Source organism: Leucoraja erinacea, chromosome 10, assembly GCF_028641065.1.
Source record: "Leucoraja erinacea ecotype New England chromosome 10, Leri_hhj_1, whole genome shotgun sequence".
NCBI classification, from domain to species: Eukaryota; Metazoa; Chordata; class Chondrichthyes; order Rajiformes; family Rajidae; genus Leucoraja; species Leucoraja erinaceus.
Genome location: NC_073386.1, coordinates 59,783,619 through 59,808,056, shown reverse-complemented (window position 1 = coordinate 59,808,056; position 24,438 = coordinate 59,783,619). Strand labels below are relative to the sequence as shown.

Here is a 24,438-nt window from a genome sequence, read left to right as displayed (position 1 = left end):
TAGATTGTGGAATCAACGAAACCTCCTCGAAACGTTTCGGGTCGAGACCCTTCTTCAGACAGTCTCGACCCAAAACATCACCTATTCCTTCTCTCCAGAGTTACTCCAGCATTTTGTGTCTCTCTTCGGTAATTCCCTCTCGCCTGTATCTGTGCACTGTGGATGGCTCGATTGTAATCATGTATAGTCTTTCCGTTAGCAGGCAAAAACATGTTTCCACTGTATTTCAGCATACGTGAAAAATAAAATATACTGCACTAAAAAGGGGTCGGGTGACGGGGATCTTGTAAAGGGGATCTTGTAACGGGGATCTTGTAACAAGTGATCGTATAACGATGAATCGCGTAACCGGGGATCTTGCAACGGGGATCGGGTAACGCGAACAGGTCACGGGGAATCGGTTATCGAGTGATCTTGTAACAAAGGAGACGAGCAGGCGACGGCATTCGGTCTCCTGTACTCGGACTGAGGCGACCTCCCACGTGTCGGACATGTTCACCCGCGGCCAACTACAATACAATTTCACCCGTTATAACCCTATAACCATATAACAATTACAGCACGGAAACAGGCCATCTCGGCCCTTTTAGTCCGTGCCGAACATTTACTCTCCCCTAGTCCCATCTACCTACACTGAGACCATAACCCTCCATTCCTTTCCCATCCATATACCGATCCAATTTATTTTTAAATGGTAAAATCGAACCTGCCTTCAGCGCTTCCGCTAGAAGCTCATTCCACACCGCTACCACTCTGAGTAAAGAAGTTCCCCTCATGTTACCCCTAAACTTCTGTCCTTTAATTCTCAAATCATGTCCTCTTGTTTGAATCTTCCCTACTCTCAATGGAAAAAGCTTATCCACATCAACTCTGTCTATCCCTCTCATCATTTTAAAGACCTCTATCAAGTCCCCCCTTAACCTTCTGCGTTCCAAAGAATAAAGACCTAACTTGGTCAACCTTTCTCTGTAACTTAGTTGCTGAAACCCAGGCAACATTTTAGTAAATCGCCTCGTAAATCTCATTATATTCAAATCAATTTATTAGCTCCTATAAAAATATTATTTAAAAAAAAATTATTAGCTCCTGTCTTATAGATTAAAAAAGAATAGAACTAACCAAAATTGAAAATTGGTTATCCAAACTTCCTGCTTTCCAGGAATCGGTGTCTTGATGGGCGAGGGGAGGGGGGGGGAGGCAGGTTAAACGTGATGTGATTTGTAACTGCGAAGGAAGGAACTCCTGATGCTGGTTGACACCGAAGGTAGACGCACAATGCTGGAGTAACTCAGCGGGACAGGCAGCATCTCTGGAGGGAAAGAATGGGTGACGTTTCGGGTCTGAAGAAAGGTCTCGACCGGTATCGTCACCCATTCCATCTCCCCAGAGATGCTGCCTGTCCCGCTGAGTTACTCCAGCTCTGCTGGATATTATTAGTTGGAAACATTGTACGGTGTGGAAGATGGGTGCGGTTACTGTTGCTGTGTGGTGTGGGGGGGGGGGGGGGGGGGGGGGGGGGGGGGGGTGAGGGAGCGCAGGAAGGTGAGGGGTGATCTTATAGAGGTACACAAAATCATGAGATGAATAGATCGGATAGATGCACAGAGTCTCTTGCCTAGAGTAGGGGAATCGAGGACCAGAGGGCATAGGTAGTTGAGGCTGGGACAATCACAACGTTTAAGAAACAGTTAGACATGCACATGGATAAGACAGGTTTGGAGGTATATGGGCCAAACGCGGGCAGGTGGGACTAGTGTAGCTGGGACATGTTGGCCGGTGTGGGCTAGTTAGGCCGAGGGACCTGTTTCCACGCTGTATCACGCTCCGACTCTCTGACTGTGGCTGTATGGGTCAGGTCAAACTCCAGACCACTCACTTGCCAATATCAATACCGTGCATCTGCAAATACAGTGTCTACAGACCCGTTGTGCTGCTGCAAGTTAGAATGTCATTGTTGTGATTTCGGCACCCGTGACGATTGAAACACCCTTAACCCGACTCTTGGGTCTGAGCGATCACCTGTTACAAAATGTGCAGGAAGGAACTGCAGATTCTGGTTTATACCGATGATAGACACAAAATGCTGGAGTAACTCAGCGGGGCATGCAGCGTCTGTGGAGAGAAGGAATGGGCGACGTTTCGGGTCAAGACCCTTTTTTAAGATAGCGGAGTCAGGGGATGTGGGGAGAAGGCAGGAACGCGGTACTGATTCTGGATGATCAGCCATGATCACATTGAATGGCGGTGCTGACTCGAAGGGCCGAATGGCCTACCTCTGCACCTATTGTCTATTGTCTATTGTCTATTTAGACTGTGGTAAACTGCAAGACCGTGTAGGTGGTCGGGGTAACGAGGCCTCGGTCACGCACCCGCTCCCGCTCCCGCTCCCGGCCGCTTAGTTGTGGCTTCGGGCGACTGTTCACTGACGGACCGCAGCCAGGAGTTCAGTTTAAGTTGCACCGTTCACCGTTCAGTTTTAATGGAACGGCCGCGGGTGGATAGGTGTCTGAAGAAGGGTCTCAACCCGAAATGTTACCGATCCCATCTCTCCAGAGATGCTACCTGTCCCGCTAAGTTACTCCAGCTTTTTGCGCATATCTTCGATGTAAACCAGCATCTGCAGTTCCTTCCTACATATCGTAACGTCGTGTGTTCCCCTTTAGCAGAGGGGCCGCGGGTGGACGGAGACAAGTTACAAGCGGGCTGGCACGGTGCGACTTCAATGCCGTCCATTGATCGTTGCCAATCTGTCCCAGCATTGGGACAGTGCCCACACACTAGCCTTCACCCCGAGTTAATAAAGGCATTCCCAGCACATGGCCACGCTGTTCTGTGTGGATGCCCGCCGGTGGTCACATTGGCTGCAGCATTTCTTACTGAATGACCGCGCTTGGAAACCGTGTAGGAAGGAACTGCAGATGCTGGTTTACACCGAAGATAGACACAACATGCTGGAGTAACTCAGCGGAGCAGGCAGCTTCTCTGGAGAGCAGGAATGGGTCTCGACCCGAAATATCACCCATTCCTTCTCTGCAGAGACGCTGCCTGTCCCGCTGAGTTGCTCCAGTATTTTGCGTCCATCAGCGCTCGAAAACTGCCTGACCGGGTTTAAAGCGCTTTGGGAAGTGATAGGCGCTACATAAATGCAAACAGGAACTGTTGTAATTGCTGGTTAGATCGGGGAACATCCTGGAGTGAGGGAATCGGGGCCATCGCTTCCTATAACCACACAATTCCCGTCTCTCTCTCTCTCTCTCTCTCTCTCCATACACCCTGCCAACCTGCCCCACAGTCTCCCAGCTAAAACTCCACACACTCCACTAGTTCATCGCAGACCCATTGATATCGCCGCACGACCGCGGGGCTGAGAGAATTGTCCCATCTCCCCGCTCTGTCGCTTTGCCCTTGAGAGGCGTCGATATAAGAGTTTTAAAAACTCGTTGATAAAAATTCCGAAACTGTTCAAGAATTGTCAAGTTGCGAGCAGCGAGCAAGTAAAGGATTCCGACACCCTTGCTTTAGAATAAGGGAGACTGTAGTTCCAGCAATTGCATTTTCAACATGTAAAAGCGGCCGGGGAGGATCGGCCGTAGAATGACTGGAGTAGCGGGGATGAAATTACACCCAATGCCGCTCTTGTCAGCTCCTTTCAATTGATTTGGAAATTAAAAAATTTAATTTAAAAGGAACGGAAGCGTGCGTTTAAACCTCCCCGCGCCGTGCCTTGGTATTGAACATTAGATCAGGTCACCTCCCTGCTTTTTCCCCACACCAACCCCGCCGGCCACCGGCTGCCCTTCGTGGATTAACAGTTAGATTTCGTGGCCATTGATTCAGTATTTCGTGTGTGAGTCTTCCATTTGACCACTTTAAATACAAGCGAATGTCCCGATGTTAAAAGCAAACCAACCTTGATAATAGTAACCGTGAAACGACAGCAATCTATTTCATGAAAACCCCTCTGGATGGGAAGCCCCCTGTTTTAAAAAATATCCAATCTGAGATGTGAACTCAGATCTCGCAATCTCGTTGATACTTAATTGCCCGTCGGTTCAAGAGGCAATTAACTGAAGATAGACACAAAATGCTGGAGTAGCCCAGCGAGACAGGCAGCATCCCTGGAGAGAAGGAATGGGTCGACACCCTTCTTCATAAACAGTTTCCCATTTACACTTCATCTCGCTACTCTTGCTCGGAATCTCCGCCGCGACGACCCCTCTGCCTCATTTTAACATCATCCCATCTGATGCTATTGTGTGGTCCGATACATTTTACAGCTGGGCAGATGTAAACACGGGGTTTCCAAAGCTTCCTGTTCTCTGAAACAAAAAAAACAAAGTGGAATTGTTGTAACAAATAAATTGAACATAATATTACAAGGTATTACGAAACATTCTTAGTGGAGGATAGAAGATTTTTTTTGCTCGGTATAAATAATTTTAATTTGATCCTATTTCCTCGTCATTCTGGACTACATCACTGCCTTATGTTTTATTTGGTTCTAATTCCTGTCCTTTTGTATAATTCTCTAAAGATGCATCTTAACCCACAACTACTATCAAGGGTAGCTCTACATCCTGAAATTCTCCCGTTAATTCCATATTTATATACACCATTTGAATATATATATATATATATATATATATATATATATATATATATATATATATATATATATATATATATATATATATATATATATATATATATATATTATATATATATACAATTCACCCATCCCTCCTTCAGGGATATATATATATATATATATATATATATATATATTGAAAGAGAGATGGGTGAATTGCCACTGGTAATATCAGAGAATTGGCAACAATTTACTGTTCACAATACAGTGTATATTGTGTACACAAAAATGCTGGAGAAACTCAGCGGGTGCAGCAGCATCTATGGAGCGAAGGAAATAGGCAAAGTGTATTTTGGGTGTTGTTTGATGCACAGAAGCCTCAAGATTATTCAAAATAATCCAGTTAATGTACAAACTAATAGATTTAAACAAATACAACATTTGAAGTAGTATTTTAGGATATTTCAGATCCTGATTCTTATAATTTTTGTGATGTAAAGTTTAAATTACTAGCCTGACTACCATTGCATGTTAACCATGGTGAAGATTTCAAAACACTTCTGAAGAAGTTCATGGTGCCCCAGGAGCAAGAATATCTTTAATTCTGAAACAATAGTGTCTGCAATAGGGTTTTTTTCTGTGGCTCTTAGTAAACTGAGAATTAATCAATTCAGTGTCCAGCCTGAACAAGATAACCCCAGTCTCTGGCTTACACTTGGGTAGCTTACAACCCAGCTGCATGAATATTAACTTCTCTAACTACAAGTAACCCTTGCATTCCGACTCTCTCCATCCCTCCCCCATCTTAATTCTTCGGCCCGTCTGGATGTCCTCCTGATTAAATTTTACATAGTTTTCCTCGTTGTCACCTTCCCCTAGCTAACAATGGTTTATTCTGCATCTTCCTTGAACTTTTCCAGCTTCGACCTCTCATTTTCACACCTTACCCTTCCGTATCTCTCGTTTCCCTCTCCCCTGACTCTCATTCTTAAGAAGGGTCTCGACCCGAAACAACACCCATTCCTTCCTTCCAGAGATGCTGCCTGTCCTGCTGAGTCACTCCAGCATTTTGTGTCTATTTTTGACACAACCTTCCTCCACATTCTGGCTTTCAATATTTGTACAGTTTACACCAAGAGTGGCCACTGCAGGGTCCTGAACACACACCGTACAGAGCTGCTTCTTTTAAAAACAAATCAATGTATTGGTGGTTAATAATGAATCAACAATCTATTATTGGGACACAATAGGGAACACTGGATGAGGATCTGTGATGCCAGGAATGCTGGCGAATAGTTACCAATGCACATTCCACCATGTAGGTTTAAACCTCCAATTGTCAAAAGTCTTTAAAATGGATACACACAGCCGACTACACATTTTTAATGTGGTGCTAATTTCTAAGATGACTCATAGTTCTCATGGCAACCTCAAGTGTGAGTCTCAGCAGTCTCAATATGTCGCAAAGCAGTCAAAGGTCCAACATTAGCTTTGGTAACCAGTGGATGAAACGGGCTCAGAGAGAACTTCTCAAAAGCCGTTAGACCTATTCGCCACTGACAGACACGGCTGTGACTGAGACCATTAAAATAGCTCCCAAGACGTCCATTGAATTGGATTTGGTTTAATTTTTTTTTCCAGAGATATTACAATATATAACCCTGACACCAGCTCTCTCAAAGAGCTCACATTGTCTACCTTGAAAGCATTACGTTGGTGCACTTCAGCTAATATTTCTCTTCAGCGAAAAGAAAAGGGGCATGCAGGCAGAAATATTGTAAGGAGCTGCAAACAGAAATTAAATAAGGACAAAAATATCAAGCTCCAGGAATTAGAAAAAAAATATTCATTAAACAAGAGACAAATTAAAAAGTTTAAAAATAAATCTTGAAAAGGAAAAGTTCAGAAGAATGCAACAAGCACATTTTCTTTTAACTAGGCACGGGGGAATTTTAGAATAAAGTTACTTCACAGATACAAGAGCATTTAATGTAAAGCCTGAAATGGCTCGATTGACAATAGACAATAGACAATAGGTGCAGGAGTAGGCCATTCGGCCCTTCGAGCCAGCACCGCCATTCACTGTGATCATGGCTGATCATCCCCAATCAGTACCCCGCTCCTGCCTTCTCCCCATATCCGCTGACTCCGCTATCTTTAAGAGTAATCGTGTGTTGTCTTTCCACTGACTGGTTGGCACGCAACAAAAACTTTTCACTGTACCTCGGTATACGTGACAATAAACTAATCTGAAGCTGATCTGAACTGAAATGATGTTAGAGAATCAGACGGTACCATGAATGTGTTTAAGATGGAACCGCAGATGCTGGAAAATCGAAGGTAGACAAAAGTGCTGGAGAAACTCAGCGGGTGCAGCAGCATCTATGGAGCGAAGGAAATAGGCAACGTTTCGTCCCGAAACGTTGCCTATTTCCTTCGCTCCATAGATGCAGCTGCACCCGCTGAGTTTCTCCAGCACTTTTGTCTACCTTTATGTTCAGTATCGCTGGCGTCCCTTGTATCATTGCACAGTACTGCCATTGTGAACATAGTGACGATCATTCAAGGCAGAATGAGTGGCGGTTCATTCTTGCAAACACATAGTCATATAGGTGCGTCCAATCTAAAGGTTTGAAATGCTTTGTTCCAACAGGTAAATGCAAGCCTTCCTGAAGCACGTTCTAAGGCACCCATTTACTGTGGAGTAAAGGCAGGCACAGAGTGCTGGAGTAACTCAGGTGGGACAGCATCTCTGGAGCGAAGGAATGGACGACGTTTCAAGTCAAGACCCTTCCTCTCTCCAGAGATGCTGCCTCACTCGCTGAGTTACTCCAGCATTTTGTGTCTACCTTCGATTTAAACCAGCACCTGCAGTTCTTTCTTACACATCCATTGTAATTGTCAACAAAAATAGAGAGAGTACAGAGGAGATTTACTAGAATGTTGCCTGGGTTTCAACAACTAAGTTACAGAGAAAGGTTGAACAAGTTAGGTCTTATTCTTTGGAGCGCAGAAGGTTAAGGGGGGACTTGATAGAGGTTTTTAAAATGATGAGAGGGATAGACAGAGTTGACGTGGATAAGCTTTTCCCGTAGAGAGTAGGGAAGATTCAAACAAGGGGACATGACTTGAGAATTAAGGGACTGAAGTTTAGGGGTAACATGAGGGGGAACTTCTTTACTCAGAGAGTGGTAGCTGTGTGGAATGAGCTTCCAGTGAATGTGGTGGAGGCAGGTTCGTTTTTATCATTTAAAAATAAATTGGATAGTTATATGGACGGGAAGGGAATGGAAGGTTATGGTCTGAGCGCAGGTATATGGGACTAGGGGAGATTATGTGTTCGGCACGGACTAGAAGGGTCGAGATGGCCTGTTTCCGTGCTGTAGTTGTTATATGGTTATATGGTTATATGGTTATAGTAAAGATTTTTATTCCAATTAAAATGATGGTTGGCCTGTTAATGGTCGTGTCACAAACCAACCAAACCAGTCAAGTTAAATTTTGGGATGCACAAATTGTAGTCTAAATATTTTTGAATTAAACCAGTACAATATGTGCAATTAAGTGTACAATACCCACTTCCTCTTTTCTGTATTATTTTACAGCAATAATGTTTGGGAATGCAGCTATCAGGAGATGTTGGACAAATTGCCATTGCTTTCTCTGGGGCATTAGAATCTGTGGGGAGACCTGATAGAAATGTATTTAAAAAATGATGAGAGGCATAGATGAGGTAGACAGTCAGAACTTTTTTCCCAGGGTGGAAATCAAATACTGGAGGGCACAATTTCAATGTGAGAGAGGCAAAGCTTGAAGGAGATGTGTGGGGCAAGTTTGTTACAAAGAGGGTGGTGGTGGAAGGGAATGCACTGCTGAAACTGGTTGTAAGTTGACTCCTACACTATAGGCAGATAGTGGCATTTCAGAGGCTTTTACTTGGCACATGGATATGAAGGGAATGGATCACATTCAGCAGATGAGATTATTTTGCCTGCTTTACCTTGCACTAAACATTATTCCTTTATCATGTATCTATACACTGTGGATGGCTCGATTGTAATCGTGTATTGTCTTTCCGCTGACTGGTTAGCACTCAACAAAAGCTTTACACTGTACGTCGATACACGTGACAATAAACTAAACTGAACTATATAATCTTAGCATCATTTTGGACACATACTGTACATTGTGTGCCAAAGGGTTTTTTTTTCCTGCGTTGTACTGTTTTATGTTATGTGAGAATCAATTATTTCTTAGAGTGCAGGAGGATGAGGGTGAGGTGACCTTATAGAGGTGTACAAGATCACGAGAGGAATAGATAAGGTAAATGTACAGAGTCTTCTACCCAGAGTTGGGGAATCAAGAATAAGAGGACATGGGTTTAAGGTGAAGGGGGAAAGATTTAATAGGAATCTGAGGGGCACTTTTTCTCACAAAGGGTGGTGGGTGGTAGACAAAAGTGCAGGTGTGGCAGCATCTATGGAGCGAAGGAAATAGGCAACATTTCAGGCCAAAACCATGGTGGGTGGATGGAACGAGCTGCCGGATGAGGTAGTTGAGGCAGGTACAATGGGAATGTTTAAGAATCATTCAGACAGGTGGATAGGGCAGGTTTAGAGGGATATGGGCCACATGCAGGCAGGTAGAACAAGCGTAGATGGGGCGTGTTGGCTGGCATGGGCAAGTTGGGCCAAAGAGCCTGTTTCCTTGCTGTATGACTCTAGCACTCTTCAACTCTGTACATCCATGTTCCTGTGTTTTCATCCCTCGGTAGATTAATTTCTCCAAATGCACTGTACTCCACAGCTGTGAGGGCTGATCGCATGCGGGGAGGTCGAAACAAGTTTGGGCCAATGTACAAGAGGGACCGGGCTTTGAAGCAGCAGAAGAAGGCTCTGATCCGAGCAAATGGACTTAAGCTAGAAGCCATGACTCAGGTGATGCAGACCATGCCAACCGACCTGACAATATCTTCTGCCATTCAGAACATCCACTCAGCCTCCAAAGGACTACCTCTAAACCACCCTGCCTTGCCACCCACAGACTACGACCGAAGTCCGTTTGGCACGTCTCCAATTAGTATGGCAATGCCGACACACGGCAGTCTGCAAGGCTACCAGACCTACAGTCCTTACCCGAGTCGTACCATCAAGTCCGAATATCCCGACCCTTACACTAGCTCGCCCGAGTCTCTCATGGGCTACTCCTACATGGACACTTACCCATCCAGCTCTCCATCCAGCATCCCACACCTGATCCTGGAACTCCTGAAGTGTGAGCCCGATGAGCCCCAGGTGCAAGCCAAGATCCTGGCCTACCTCCAGCAGGAGCAGGCCAGCCGGGGGAAGCACGAGAAACTCAACACCTTCGGACTAATGTGCAAGATGGCCGATCAAACCCTCTTCTCCATCGTGGAGTGGGCCCGAAGCAGCATATTCTTCAGAGAACTTAAGGTATGGCCATCATTTTTTGCATTGTAATTGTATGTCAGAGAGGCCGGCAGAGGTAGTAGGAGGATGGCGGCAGCTGTGATATATCAACGGGTGCACCATCCACATTTTGATCAGGCGAGTTTATACACTCCCGAAAAACCACTGGAGTGGATTTCCGACTGTGTCATCTGGTCTTAAGTTATGACCTTGGGCAGCCTGTAGCATGGGAAATATGGAGGGAAGTACCGTGCTAAATGAATGGATAAAAAATTAAATGGGATCAAGGATATCATCCGTGCACTTGTTATGTATCACACCTCCCTAAACACTACCACACTGGTGCTACATTTAACTCAATGTATGATATCGCTGCAAGGTCTTGAACCTGACCCTAATTTTATCACCAGTGTCAGGTCCAATATTTACATTGCTTCAATATTTCTGGGCTAGTCACCATCAAAAACACCATCAAAGTGAGCAAAATGCAAAGGTTCCAGGTTTTATATACTTTCTTCCTCTGTCAGGTTCAGTCGTCTTAGAAATAGATTTTCCTTCAGTTAATTATTAAAAATCCATCCTTTCAAAGTGCATAAACAAACTCAAAAGTCAATTCACCAGAGACGATCAAAGATTTATTAGCTCTGAAAAATAATGGACATAGCTGTTATACGTACAAAGAAAATGTTTTCAAATTTGGGTATGCTTTTGTAAGAAATATTCCTGAAGTGTTTGGTGGTATATTTTGCCAGAGGGGCTGCAAATGCATAATACTGAATAGTTCATGTTTCCGATTATTTTCTGTTATTCATGACTGAAGAAGAAAACCTTTGTTTGATGCTGGTTAATCTTCTAAAATGTGGCGTTCGATATTGTCTCGTTGCTGTACAGAATTGCAGGTGCCTGGGCAGGGCATTCAGTGAGTACTCAGCATCGTATTCAATCAGAACTGAAGTTGCGAATGTTCTCCTGATTCTCTGCCCACGGCTCAGAACTAACCATTTATCTAATCTTGACTAATCTTCTGGGATTTTTTCAGGATGTAACAAGTACAATTGATAAGGGAGAGCCAGTGGATGTGGGTATATCTAGACTTTCAGAAAACCTTTGACAAGGTCCCACACAAGAGATTAGTGTGCAAAATGAGAGCACGTGTTATTGGGGGTAGGGTATTGACATGGATAGAGAACTGGTTGGCAGACAGGAAACAAAGAGTAGGAATAAACGGGTCCTTTTCAGAATGGCAGGCAGTGACTAGTGGGGTGCCGCAAGGCTCGGTGCTGGAACCCCAGTTATTTAGCATATATATTAACGATTTAGACGAGGGAATTAAATGTGACATCTCCAAGTTTGCGGATGACGCAAAGCTGGGCGGCAGTGTGCGCTGTGATGAGGATGCTATGAGGCTGCAGGGTGACTTGGATAGATTGAGTGAGTGGTATAATGTGGATAAAGGTGAGGTTATCCACTTTGGTGTCAAAAATTGGAGGGCAGATTATTATCTTAATGGTGTCAGATTAGGAAAAGGAGAGGTGCAAGGAGATCTGGGTGTGCTTGTATATCAGTCACTGAAAGTAAGCATGCAGGTACAGCAGGCAGTAAAGAAAGCTAATGGCATTTCGGCCTTCATTGCGAGAGGATTTGACTTTAGGAGCAAGGAGGTCCTACTGCAGTTGTACAGGGCCCTGGTGAGACTGCACCTGGAGTATTGTGTGCAGTTTTGGTCTCCTAATCTCAGGAAGGACATTATTGCTATTGAGAGAGCGCAGCATAGGTTCACCAGGTTAATTCCTGGGATGGCGGGACTGACAAATGATGAGAATAGGTTGACTGGGCTTGTATTCACTGGAATTTAGAAGGATGATGTTATAGAAACATCTAAAATTCTTAAAGGATTGGACAGGGTAGATGCAGGAAACATGTTCCTGATGTTGGGGGAGTCCAGAACCAGGGGTCACAGTTTAAGAATAAGGGGTAGGCCATTTAGGACTGAGATGAGGAAAACTTTTTCACCCAGAGAGTTGTGAATCTGTGGAATTCTCTGCCACAGAAGGCAGTGGTGGCCAATTCACTGGATGTTTTCAAGAGAGAGTTAGATTTAGCTCTTAGGGCTAAAGGATTTAACGGATATGGGGAAAAAGCAGGAACGGGGTACTGATTTTAGATGATCAGCCATGGTCATATTGAATGGTGGTGCTGGCTCAAAGGGCCGAATGGCCTCCTCTTGCACCTGCATTTCTATGGTTCTAACTACAAAAGGTGAACTCCAAGGTTTTGCTGCAAGAACTGGTACCAGGTTTTCAGATCAAGGTTGCAATGGTTGTCACGAACAAACAGACTTGGTGGAAAGATTGCTTGTGGATCCTTCTGCATATAGTCTCAGCACAAACAGTGTACATGCAAGTGTGTAGGAAGGAACTACAGATGCCTGTTTACAAAACTACATATGCTGGTTTACAAGATAGACGCAAAATGTTGGAGTAACTCAGTGGGACAGGCAGCATCTCTGGAGAGAAGGAATGGGTGACGTTCTGGGTCGAGACCCTTCTTTAGACTGAGAGTCAGGGGAGAGTGAGACAGAGATAAGGAAGGGTAAGGTGTGAAAACGAGACATCAAAAGAGGTGGGGTCAATGACAATGTAGAATAGATCATTGTTAGCCAGGGGAAGGTGACAATGAAGCACACCAAGATAAAATTTAATTAGGGGGAGCAGTCAGACTGATCGGAGAACCCTGAGTGGGGTGATGGTGGGGTGGATGGAGAGAGAGGGAAAGCAAGGGTTGACATTTTTAGTATTGATTTTTTAGTTGAGTTTGGAGATCTTTATTTGTTAGTTCTCTTTGGTGAAATCAGGTGGTTTTTGGTTTTTAAAACTGATTCTGTTTGAATAAATTGCAACTGAATTAGTAGTGACGATAAACAAGTACGCAACGTGTTGAAACTCACCTATTACCAGCGGGTAATTTACGTACAAGTCAGGTCTGAGACTAACCTAGCTCCTGCCCATAGACAACTGTAATTGGTCGGTAGTCTGTGATTACTATTAAAACACAGAGTACTTGTGCTATAACATCTGGATAAGCGCTCAACCAAGGAAACTAAGCCCAAAGCCAAAGTACTGTCGAAACAGATTATACAAACGTATGCGAAGGGTAATAACTAACTCCAGATGCAATAATCAGCTGCCTACATGTTAACAAGTTCATTAAATAAAACTGCTTGTGTAGATGCCAGTATATCATTGGGGTTATCAAGTGGGCACCTCCCGTCACTGGTGTTTCGTTGAGTTAGCCCCACGACACCTCGGGAAGTTAGTTCTGACGTCCCAGAACAACCCCTCTCAATACCTGCTCTCATCACCAATACTACCAATATTCACTCAATAATGGAAATCACAGATGATTGATTCACTCTAACAAATGCTACACACTCGCATCTTGGTTTACACTTATCCTAACCCATCATTAAACTCGTCACAAATATCAACCTTCATTAAACGCGCCACAAATATGAACCTTGCAGGAAAACCGGGATATGCTTACCTAGAAATACATTATCGGAATATAAAAATATTGGCAACACAGTGATTTGTCAATGTGAAGAACAAGGAACAAAGCTTTGAGGCAGGTTTTCAGAGCGGCTCTTTTCAGTACGTCATTGAAAATGTAACATTTCAAGCCCAATAGGGTGTTAGTGATTTCAACCTTTTATCAAACCTATTGCTGAGTCATATGTCGGGACAAATTTTGACTTTGTCTTACAGATGATATGATGCAGGCAGCCTGTTGTGCATCATTCCTAGTTTTAATGTTCACTTGTTGCTAAAGGAAACAGGCTGTGAACTCATCATCACCCATTTAATCAGTGTGGATATGTCGAGCACACAAGGGAAGAAAGCCACAAGCATCATATATCCCCCTGGGCCACTATAGTTCCCGACCAAGCCAGATTTTAGACATTTTTCTTTTTCCAAGAGTCAAGAGTGTTTTATTGTCATATTTCCTGAAACGGGAACAACAAACTTCTTGCTTCCAATAGCACAACAGATAGGTAAACATATTACTCTGTAAAACCCATAATAAACAACAACAATAGTTCACTATATATTTTTTTAAAAAGCAGACAAATAAATAGACAAGAGTAGTGCAAAGTCAAAAATAATGTCCCCAATGGGCCTGTCCCACTTAGGCGACTTTTTAGGCGACTGCAGGAGACTATGCAGTCACCACATGTTAGTGGGTGTTTGCCGGGGAGTCGCCTTCATGGTCGTGAGGAGTTCCCGCATTCTGGGAACTAGTCGCGGCCTCGTTTTGGTCGCCGTGAAATTTTCAACATGTTGAAAAATTCACGGCGACTAGAATGTAGCCGCCATGGAGAGTAGCGAGAACTCTCGTGATGTAGGTGCGGTGGTGGTGGGTTGCCAGGAGGTCGTAGGTTCTCGTAAGTTCTTGTAGGTTGTAGCCGGTGCTGACTGGTGAATTTCATTGGTTCATTGGGAAAAAAAAACGGTAAGCAGTAGTTTTCAGAACCAAGGATAACCGACCGGTAATGTTAAATGTCCGCCGAGCTTCAGTCCCAAGTCCGCCAAGTTGTCTCCACTAACACCCCCCCCCCCCCTCCCCCCCTCCCCCCCCCTCTTTTAAGGGACAGGTGACCCTTCCCGTACACTGTTCTTTCACCGTCTTAATTACAGCGCCAACCTTCCAGTTCATCGCGGTGTGTGTCTGTATCACATTGGTTTTGCACCGTGTGAATTTCACTCAGACAACGCTCCCCCCCGCTTGCCCTGTCCCCCGCCTGCATAGCGGGATGGTGAAGGAAGCGATGTGTGTGTGTGTGTGTGTGTGTGTGTGTGTGTGTGTGTGTGTGTGTGTGTGTGTGTGTGTGTGTGTGTGTGTGTGTGTGTGTGTGTGTGTGTGTGTGTGTGTGTGTGTGTGTGTGTGTGTGTGTGTGTGTGTGTGTGTGTGTGTGTGTGTGTGTGTGTGTGTGTGTGTGTGTGTGTGTGTGTGTGGATGTGTGTCCTCACCTTAGAGCCAGCAGTCCATAGGTTCAAGACTGCTGTAGGAAACTCCAGGGTGGCACGGTGGCACTGCGGTAGAGTTGCTGCCTTACAGCATCAGAGACCCAGGTTCGATCCTGACTAAGGGTGCTGTCTGTATGGAGTTTGTACATTCTCACTGTGACCTGATGGGGTTTCTCCGAGATCTTCGCTTTCCTCCCACACTCCAAAGATGTATAGGTTTGTAGATTAATTGGCTTTATAAATGTATAAATGTAAAATTTCCCCTTGTGTGTGTGTGGGATAGTGTTAATGTGCGGGGATTGCTGGCCAGCGAGGACTCAGTGGGCTGAAGGGCCTGTTCCTGCATTGTATCTCTAAACTAAACTAGAACACATGGGGCTAAGCTGGAACATGGAGGATTGCTGCACTGTCAGCAGCTTAGTCTGTGGTACACTGAAGATCCTTTAAACTTGTTGTACCAAGACCACATCAGGTAGCTTTAGGATTAGGGGTATTCTAAATCTAATTTAATAAGTTCATTAGGCAAAAGAGCAGAATTAGGCCCTTCGGCCCATCAATATTCCGCCATTCAATCATGCCTGATTTATCTTTCCCTCCCAACTCCTTTCTCCTGCCTTCTCCCCGTAACCTTTGACACACTCACTAATCAAGAACCTATCAATCTCCACTTTAAAAATACCCAATAACTTGTCCGTGTTATATAACAGCCGTCTGTGGCAATCAATTCCACAGATTCACCACCCTCTATCAACATTCCTCCTCGTCGCCATTCTAAAAGTATGTCCTTTTATTCAGAGGTTGTGCCCTCTGATCCTAGACTCTCCCACTAGTGGAAACATTCTCTCGGCGTTCACTCTGTCCAGGCTTTTCATTATTCCGTAAGTTTCAATGAGATCTCCCTCTGCTTTCCCGAGGCAGCATGAAGTGCAGATGGAGTCAATGGCGGGGAGTCTGGTCTGTGTGATGGACTGGGCAACATCCTCAAGCTGTGATGCACCCCGACAGTATGCTTTCTACAGTGCATCTGTTGATGTTTATAAGAGTGCCTGGAGATATGCTGAATTTCCTCAGTCTACTAAGGAAGTAGAGGCACTGATGTGCATTCTTGTCCGTCGCACCAATGTAGTTGGTCAATGACAGATCGTTGATCATATTTATGTGAAGGAACTTGTAGCTTTCATAGAAACATAGAAAATAGGTGCAGGAGGAGGCCATTTGGTCCTTCGAGCCAGCACCGCCATACATTGTGATCATGGCTGATCATCCACAATCAGTGCTTGCCTTCTCCCCATATACCTTGATTCCTTGGTTCTTAATCTGAGGAAGGACATTATTGCCATAGAGGGAGTGCAGAGACGGTTCACCAGACTGATTCCTGGGATGTCAGGACTGTCTTATGAAGAAAGACTGGATAGACTTGGTTTATACTCTCTAGAATTTAGAAGATTGAGAGGGGATCTTATAGAAACTTACAAAATTCTTAAGGGGTTGGACAGGCTAGATGCAGGAAGATTGTTCCCGATGTTAGGGAAGTCCAGGACAAGGGGTCACAGCTTAAGGATAAGGGGGAAAATCTTTAAAACCGAGATGAGAAGAACTTTTTTCACACAGAGAGTGGTGAATCTCTGGAACTCTCTGCCACAGAGGGTAGTTGAGGCCAGTTCATTGGCTATATTTAAGAGGGAGTTAGATGTGGCCCTTGTGGCTAAGGGGATCAGGGGGTATGGAGAGAAGGCAGGTACGGATACTGAGTTGGATGATCAGCCATGATCATATTGAATGGCGGTGCAGGCTCGAAGGGCCGAATGGCCTACTCCTGCACCTAATTTCTATGTTTCTATGTTTCTATGTTTCTATGTTTCCACTAGCCCCTATAGCTCTATCTAACTCTTTTAAATCCATCCAGTGAATTGGCTTCAACTACCTTCTGTGGCAGAGAATTCCACAAATTCACAACTCTCTGGATGAAATCGTTTTTTCTCACCTCAGCCTTAAATGGCCTCCCGTTTATTCTAAGACTGTGGCCCCTGGTTCTGGACTCGCCCAACATTGGGAACATTTTTTTGCATCTAGCTTGTCCAGTCCTTTTATAATTTTATATGTTTCTATGAGATCCCCCTCATCCTTCTTCTTCTTCTTGCGTATGGCGTGCACAGCCTAAAGTTGTAAGACAACTTGTTCTGTTTGATGTTTGTGTTCAAGAAGGAACTGCAGATGCTGGAAGATCGAAGGTACACAAAAATGCTGGAGAAACTTCAACTCCCCCTCCCATTCCCAATCCGACCTCTCTGTCCTGGGTCTCCTCCATTGCCAGAGTGAGCAACACCGGAAATTGGAGGAACAGCACCTCATATTCCGCCTGGGTTGCTTGCGTCCGGTTGGCATGAACATTGAATTCTCCCAATTTTGCTAGCCCTTGCTGTCTCCTCCCCTTCCTTAACCCTTGAGCTGTCTCCTCCCATCCCCCCCACCCTCGGGCTCCTCCTCCTCCCTTTTTCCTTCCTTCTTCCCCCCACCCCCCCATCATTCTGAAGAAGGGTTTTGGCCCGAAACGTCACCTATTTCCTTCGCTCCATAGATGCTGCTGCACCCGCTGAGTTTCTCCAGCATTTTTTTATACCTTTGTTCTGTTTGATCTTCTGTTTGTGCACGCCAGGTTGATTGCATTCGCTGAAACAGGGTGGACCACGTGAAGGTTGCAATCTCCCACCCCTCTCATCCTTCTAAATTCCTGTCAAACCCAGTCTGTCCAATCTTCCCTCATATGACAGTCCCGCCATCCCGGGGATTAACCTCGTGAACCTACGCTGCATTGCCTCAATAGCAAGGATATCCTTCCTCAAATTAGGAGACCAAAACCGCACACAACACTCCAGATGTGGTCTCACCAGAACCCTGCACAACTGCAGAAGGAACTCTCTACTCCTATACTCAAATCTTCCCGTTATGAAGGCCAACATGCCATTAGCTTTCTTCACTGCCAACGTTCAACAATTTCCACTTCAGCACCATTGATGCTGATTGGGGCATGTACTCCACCATGCTTCCTGAAGTCAATAACTAGCGCCTTCAGATGCTGAAGGTGATGGTTGACACCATGTTACTAAGTTCTCCATCTCCTTCCTGTACTCCATATTGTCATTGTTGGTGATCTGGCCCACCGAACAAATGCTGGTCTCCTCTAATGACCCAACTTCTCCATTATGCCCATCCATGGTGAAGTTACTTATTAAAAATCTATTCTCTGGCATAGTTGCTACCAGATCATTTCTTCAGACAGGCCATTTGTACAATTGCTGCCCTCAGATCAGCGACTGTTGCTTGAATGTTTGCCTGTTTCCTGTTTGCACGCAAATGCTCAAATTAGTTGACATAGTATGCATTTTATGTAAAGTATTACGAGATGGGAATTGGCAATGACAAGAGTCTTGTTTATTCCAATTGTAGCAAACCTTTGATACTTTGTGCATTGACAACCATTGGTGATAAAAGATTGCAACTGTGTAACTGGCCCCAGTTCCTGCCCCTTCTTCTCCAGTCGAGTTTGGCAACACAACCTCACTGCGATCACTGGAAACTCTCACTTTCAGAAATGCTGCTGTTGAACCTGTTGCCTCTCATTGCTCCTCTCTGCTTAGTTGGAAGCAGCTGTAATCGACCGATATCCAGTGAGGCTCCTGACATGATTTATGTTTATGAAGTGGGACCTATTAGTTTTAAAGATGCAGCGTGGAAACAGGCCCTTCGGCCCACCGAGTCCATGCCAACCAGCGATCACCCATGCACTAATTCTATCCAGCACGCTACTGACTATTTACAGAAGCCTATTAACCTACAAACCCACGTCCTTGGGATGTGGGAGGAAACCGGAGCACCCGGTAGAAACCCACACGGTCACCAGGAGAACGTGCAAACTCCCCAAGGGCAGCACCCAAGGTCAGGATCGAACCGGGTTCTCTGGCGCAGTGAGGCAGCGGCTCTACCTGCTGTGCCACAGTGCTGCCCTTCCCCTCAGAGTTGACGCTGCCCGGAATTGGCACCATCGCTGCCAGAACCACGCTGACATTTCGGTTGGATGTGGAATCTGCTTACGCAAAGCATTTGAAACAATTTCTACTCTGAAACATTTTTATCGTCCATAATTTTCTGCAGCAGTGAATCGATGAACTATTTTTTAAAAGCATGTGTGACAATTTTGTGGGCGTTTTTAGACGCTGATACCTCTTTTTACTCAGGCTCATGTATCTTCCTTTGAGAGATTTAGAGATGAACTCAATGTTTAAAAGTCCTTTCCTTTAAACAGGCTGGAGCTGTTGGCCATTACCAGAGGGTCATGTCCTCACATTAGTGTCAGCGGTCCATAGGTTCAAGTCAGCTGTACAAACCCACAGGCACAGCGGTAGAGTTGCTGCTTAACCGGGTCTTCAGAGACCCAGGTTCGATACCGACTACGGGTGCTGTCTGTACGGAGTTTGTACGTTCTCCCCGTGACCCTGGTGGGTTTTCTCCGAGATCTTCGGTTTCCTCCCACACTCCAAAGACGTACATGTTTGTAGGTTAATTAGCTTGGCACATACAGTGCATTGAGAAAGTATTCAGACCCCTTCACTTTTCCCACATTTTGTTACATTACAGCCTTATTCTAAAATTGGTTACAGTCATTTTTTTAAATCATCAATCTGCGCACAACACCTCATAATATAAAAGTGAAAACAGGTGTTTAGTAATTATTGCAAAATAATTAAAAATAAATAACTGAAATATCACATTTACGTAAGTATTCAGACCCTTTGCTGTGACTCTCAAAATTGAGCTTTGGTGCATCGTGTTTCCATTGATTATCCTTGAGATGTTTCTACAACTTGATTGGAGTCCACCAGTGGTAAATTAAATTGATTGGACATGATTTGGAAAGGCACACACCTGTCTATATAAGGTCCCACAGTTGACAGTGCATGTCAGAGCAAAAACCAAGCCATGAAGACGAAGGAATTGTCTGTAGACCTCCGAGACAGGATTGTGTTGAGACACAGATCTGGGGAAGGGTATAAAACAATTTTTGGAGCATTGCAGGTCCCGAAGAGCACAGTGGCCTCCGTCATTCATGAATAGAACTTTGAAACCACCAGGGCTCTTCATAGAGCCTGGCCAAACTGAGCAATCGGGGGAGAAGGGCCTTAGGATAGAGACTTACTAACATATTCAGGGAGGTGACCAAGAACCCGATGGTCACTCTGACAGAGCTCCAGAGTTCCTCTGTGGAGATGGGAGAAACTTCCAGAAGGACAACTATATCTGCAGCACTCCACCAATCAGGCCTTTATGGTAGAGTGGCCAGACAGAAGCCACTCCTCAGTTAAAGGCACATGACAGCCCGCTTGGAGTTTGCCAAAAGGCACCTAAACAAGATTCCCTGGCCTGATGAAACCAAGATTGAACTCTTTGGCCTGAATGCCAAGTGTCACGTCTGGAGGAAACCAGGCACCGCTCATCACCTGGCCAATACCATATCTACGGTGAAGCATTGTGGTGGCAGCATCATGCTGTAGGGATGTTTTTCAGCGGTAGGAACTGGGAGACCAGTCAGGATCAAGGTAAAGATGAACGGAGCAAAGTATAGAGAGATCCTTGATGAAAACCTGCTCCAGAGCGTTCAGGACCTCGGACTGGGGCAGACGTTCACCTTCCAACAGGACAACGACCTAAAGCACACGTCCAAGACAACGCAGGAGTGGCTTTGTGACAAGTCTGTGAATGTCCGTAAGTGGCCCGGCCAGAGCCCGGACTTGAACCCGATCGAACATCTCTGGAGGGACCAGAAAATAGCTGTGCATCAACGCTCCCCATCCAACCTGACAGAGCTTGAGAGGATCTGCAGAGAAGAATGGGATAAATTACCCAAATACAGGTGTGCCAAGCTTGTAGTGTCATACCCAAGAAGACTTGAGGCTGTAATCGCTGCCAAAGGTGCCTCAATAAAGTACTGAGTAAAGGGTCTGAATACTTATGTAATTGTGATATTTCAGTTATTTATTTTTAATTATTTTGCAAAAATTTCTAAACACCTGTTTTCACTTTTTTTATTGTGGGCTATTGTGTGTAGATTGATGATAAAAAAAATGAATTTAATCCATTTTAGAATAAGGCTGTAACGTAACAAAATGTGGAAAAAGTGAAGGGGTCTGAATGCACTGTATGTCTAAATGTAAAATTGTCGCATGTGTGTGTGGGATAGTGTTAATGTGTGGGGATTGTTGGTCAGTGCAAACTCGGTGGGCTGAAGGGCCTGTTCCCGCTAGTGTGAGTGGTGACAATGAGGGCAAGCCGAGTGATTGGGGAAGATCACCATGGGCGTGGGAACAATGCTTGGTGACAAATAAGTGAAGGTGTTTCAATTCAATGTCAGGTCAGGTCGTGAAAGGGAAATAAAGCAAGGATACGGTCATGGTGTATAAGAGGCTTTTAGATAGGCACATGAAAGTGCAGGGAATGGAGGGATATGGATCACCTGCAGGCAGCTGAGATCAGTTCCCGCTGGTGTCAGAAACATTGTGGGCTGAAGCGCCCCTTCCTATGCTGGCCTGTTCTGTAGATGGACACAAAAAGCTGGAGCATCTCAGCGGTTCAGACAGCATCTCGGGAAAGAAGGAATAGGTGACATTTTGGGTCTGGACCCTTCTTCAGACCTGAAACGTCACTATTCATTTTCTCTGAAGATACTGCCTGAACCGCAGAGTAACTCTAGCTTTTTGTGTCTATCTTCGGTTTAAACCAGCATCTACAGTGCAATAGACAATAGACAATAGGTGCAGGAATAGGCCATTCGGCCCTTCGAGCCAGCACCGCCATACATTGTGATCATGGCTGATCATCCACAATCAGTAACCCGTGCCTGCCTTCTCCCCATATATCTTGATTCCACTAGCCCCTAGAACTCTATCTAACTCTCTCTTAAATCCATCCATATCTAGCTCTCTCTTGAAAGCATCCAGAGAACCTGCCTCCACCACCCTCTGAGGCAGAGAATTCCACAGACTCACAACTCTCTGTGAAAAAAAGTGTTTCCTCGTCTCCGTTCTAAATGGCTTACTCCTTATTCTTAAACTGTGGCCCCTGGTTCTGGACTCCCCCAACATCGGGAACATGTTTCCTGCCTCTAGTGTGTCCAAGCCCTTAACAATCTTATATGTTTCAGTAAGATCCCCTCTCATTCTTCTAAACTCCAGAGTGTACAAGCCCAGCTGCTCCATTCTCTCAGCATATAACAGTCCCGCCATCCCGGGAATTAATCTTGTAAACCTACGCTGTACTCCCTCAATAGCAAGAATGTCCTTCCTCAAATTAGGGGACCAAAACTGCACACAATACTCCAGGTGTGGTCTCACTAGGGCTCTGTACAACTGCAGAAGGACCTCTTTGCTCCTATACTCGACTCCTCGTGTTATAAAGGCCAACATGCCATTCGCTTTCTTCACTGCCTGCTGTACCTGCATGCTTACTTTCATAGACTGATGTACAAGGACCCCCAGATCCCGTTGTACTTCCCCTTTTCCCAACGACGCCATTTAGATAGTAATCTGCTCTCCTGTTTTTGCTACCAAAGTGGATAACCTCACATTTATCCGCATTAAACTTCATCTGCCATGCATCTGCCCGCTCCCGCAACCTGTCCAAGTCACCCTGCATTCTCATACTGTGTCTTCCAACACTGTGCTGTTCTGGGTTCTATTTTCCAAAAGGGGAAGGCAGATTAGGATAAAGAGGGGAGAAAAGCAGCTCTGAAGAGATACAAGGAACTGTCGGTGCTAGAATCTTGAGGAAAAGATACAAAGTGCTGGAGGAACTCAACGGGACAGGCAGCATCACTGGAGTGAATGTCACAGATGCTGCCTGGCCTACTTTGTGTTTTACTCACAAAGTAATGATTGATTTGATTTCAATTATTTTACATCTCCGAGTGTTCAGATCGGAAGGAGTGGGGCTCTGCAGTAGTTTTTGGTGCTTTGAATGCCTTTCCTTGCCTTGCCTTGCCTTCAATGCCTTGCTTTCAATGCCTTTCCTTGCTTGCAATGTATTAGTGTGCAGAACATGCATCTCCTGCACCGCTGAATCACTTCATTGGAGCACAATGTCATTTTCTCAAAAATAATGGCCCGTGAGACAGTAAATTTCAGATTTCCGCATTTAACCACACATTTGTCCACCGCTGAAATTGCTGCAGGACTCGAGCATGCCGTTAGGCTCACCGCTACTCTGACAAGGGATTATGTCTCATTAAATTTATGGTGCATTTTGTGCACTCCCTATTTGGGCATTGCATGGTCTAACCTGCAGCCAGACATGACCACCATGAAGAGATCTCCCATCCCCAGAAGTGCTAGATTCACACTCCACGCTTACATTAATGCGCAAAGGTCTCTTTATCCCAAGCTTATCCTTGATCTGTGCAATGTGGACAGTTTACTGGTTCAATGGAAGACAGACACAAAATGCTGGAGGAACTCAGCGGGACAAGTAGCATCTGTGGAGAGAGAGAGAAGGAATCAAGTCAAGTCAAGTCAGATTTATTCGTCACGTGCATACTAAAGTGCAGTGAAATGAATTTACCAGCAGTGATACATTAAAAAAAGGAACACACAATACACAATTTTGGGGGGGGGTTGAAACAGGGCTTGCTGTCTCTCCCCTTCGGGGGAATGCGACTTTTTTGTCGTATCCCCCTTCTCTGCCTCCGTCTGCGCTGAGGCCTAATGGCGGAGCTGGCGACCTCGAGACTCCGGAGGCAGCCAGTCAGGACTTGCCCTGGGCTCGCTCCCGTGAGGGCGGTCCGGCTCGGGGCTGGAACGGCGCTCCCGTGAGGGGCTGTGACGCTCCCGTGAGGGCGGCCTGGCGCGGGGCTGAGATTCTCCCGTGAAGGGCTGTGGCACTCCCGTCGGGGCGGCTCAGCTCGAGGGAGGAACGGCACGCACGTGAGGGCGATCCGGCTCGGGGCTGGAACGGTGCTCCGGTGGCTGGGACGGCGTTCTGGTGGCTATGACCTGAGTCCGGGGTTCAGCCGCGGGCCGGCGGCTGCGCCCGCTGGACTGGAGGGCGGCAGCTTCGACCACCCCGGGCCGCGGTGTTTGAGCCGGCCCGTTCGCGGGGTTCGGTGAGCCGCGGGACTGTTTGTACCATCGCCCGGTGGGGAATCGCCTCAGCACAGAGGGAGAAGAGGAGGGAACAGACTGCAGCCCTAAGATTTTTGCCTCCACCACAGTGAGGAGGTGTTTGGAGGACTCACTGTGGTGGATGTTAATTTGTGTTTATTGTTGTTTATTATTGTATTATTGTATGTATGACTGCAGGCACGAAATTTCGTTCAGACTGTAAGGTCTGGATGACAATAAAGGAAATTCTA

At 45.5% G+C, this 24,438-nt stretch overlaps 1 protein-coding gene across 3 annotated transcripts in view; it reads left to right on the top strand.

Moving 5' to 3' along the window:
- The window catches only part of nr5a2 (nuclear receptor subfamily 5, group A, member 2), a 178,168-nt gene that overhangs the window by 8,754 nt on the left and 144,976 nt on the right, over positions 1 to 24,438 (top strand). For all 3 annotated transcript variants that reach the window (XM_055642450.1, XM_055642449.1, XM_055642448.1), the window contains exon 4: positions 9,395 to 10,041. In XM_055642450.1, the coding sequence (XP_055498425.1) occupies positions 9,395 to 10,041 (647 nt within the window). The remainder of the gene's footprint in view (positions 1 to 9,394; positions 10,042 to 24,438) is intronic.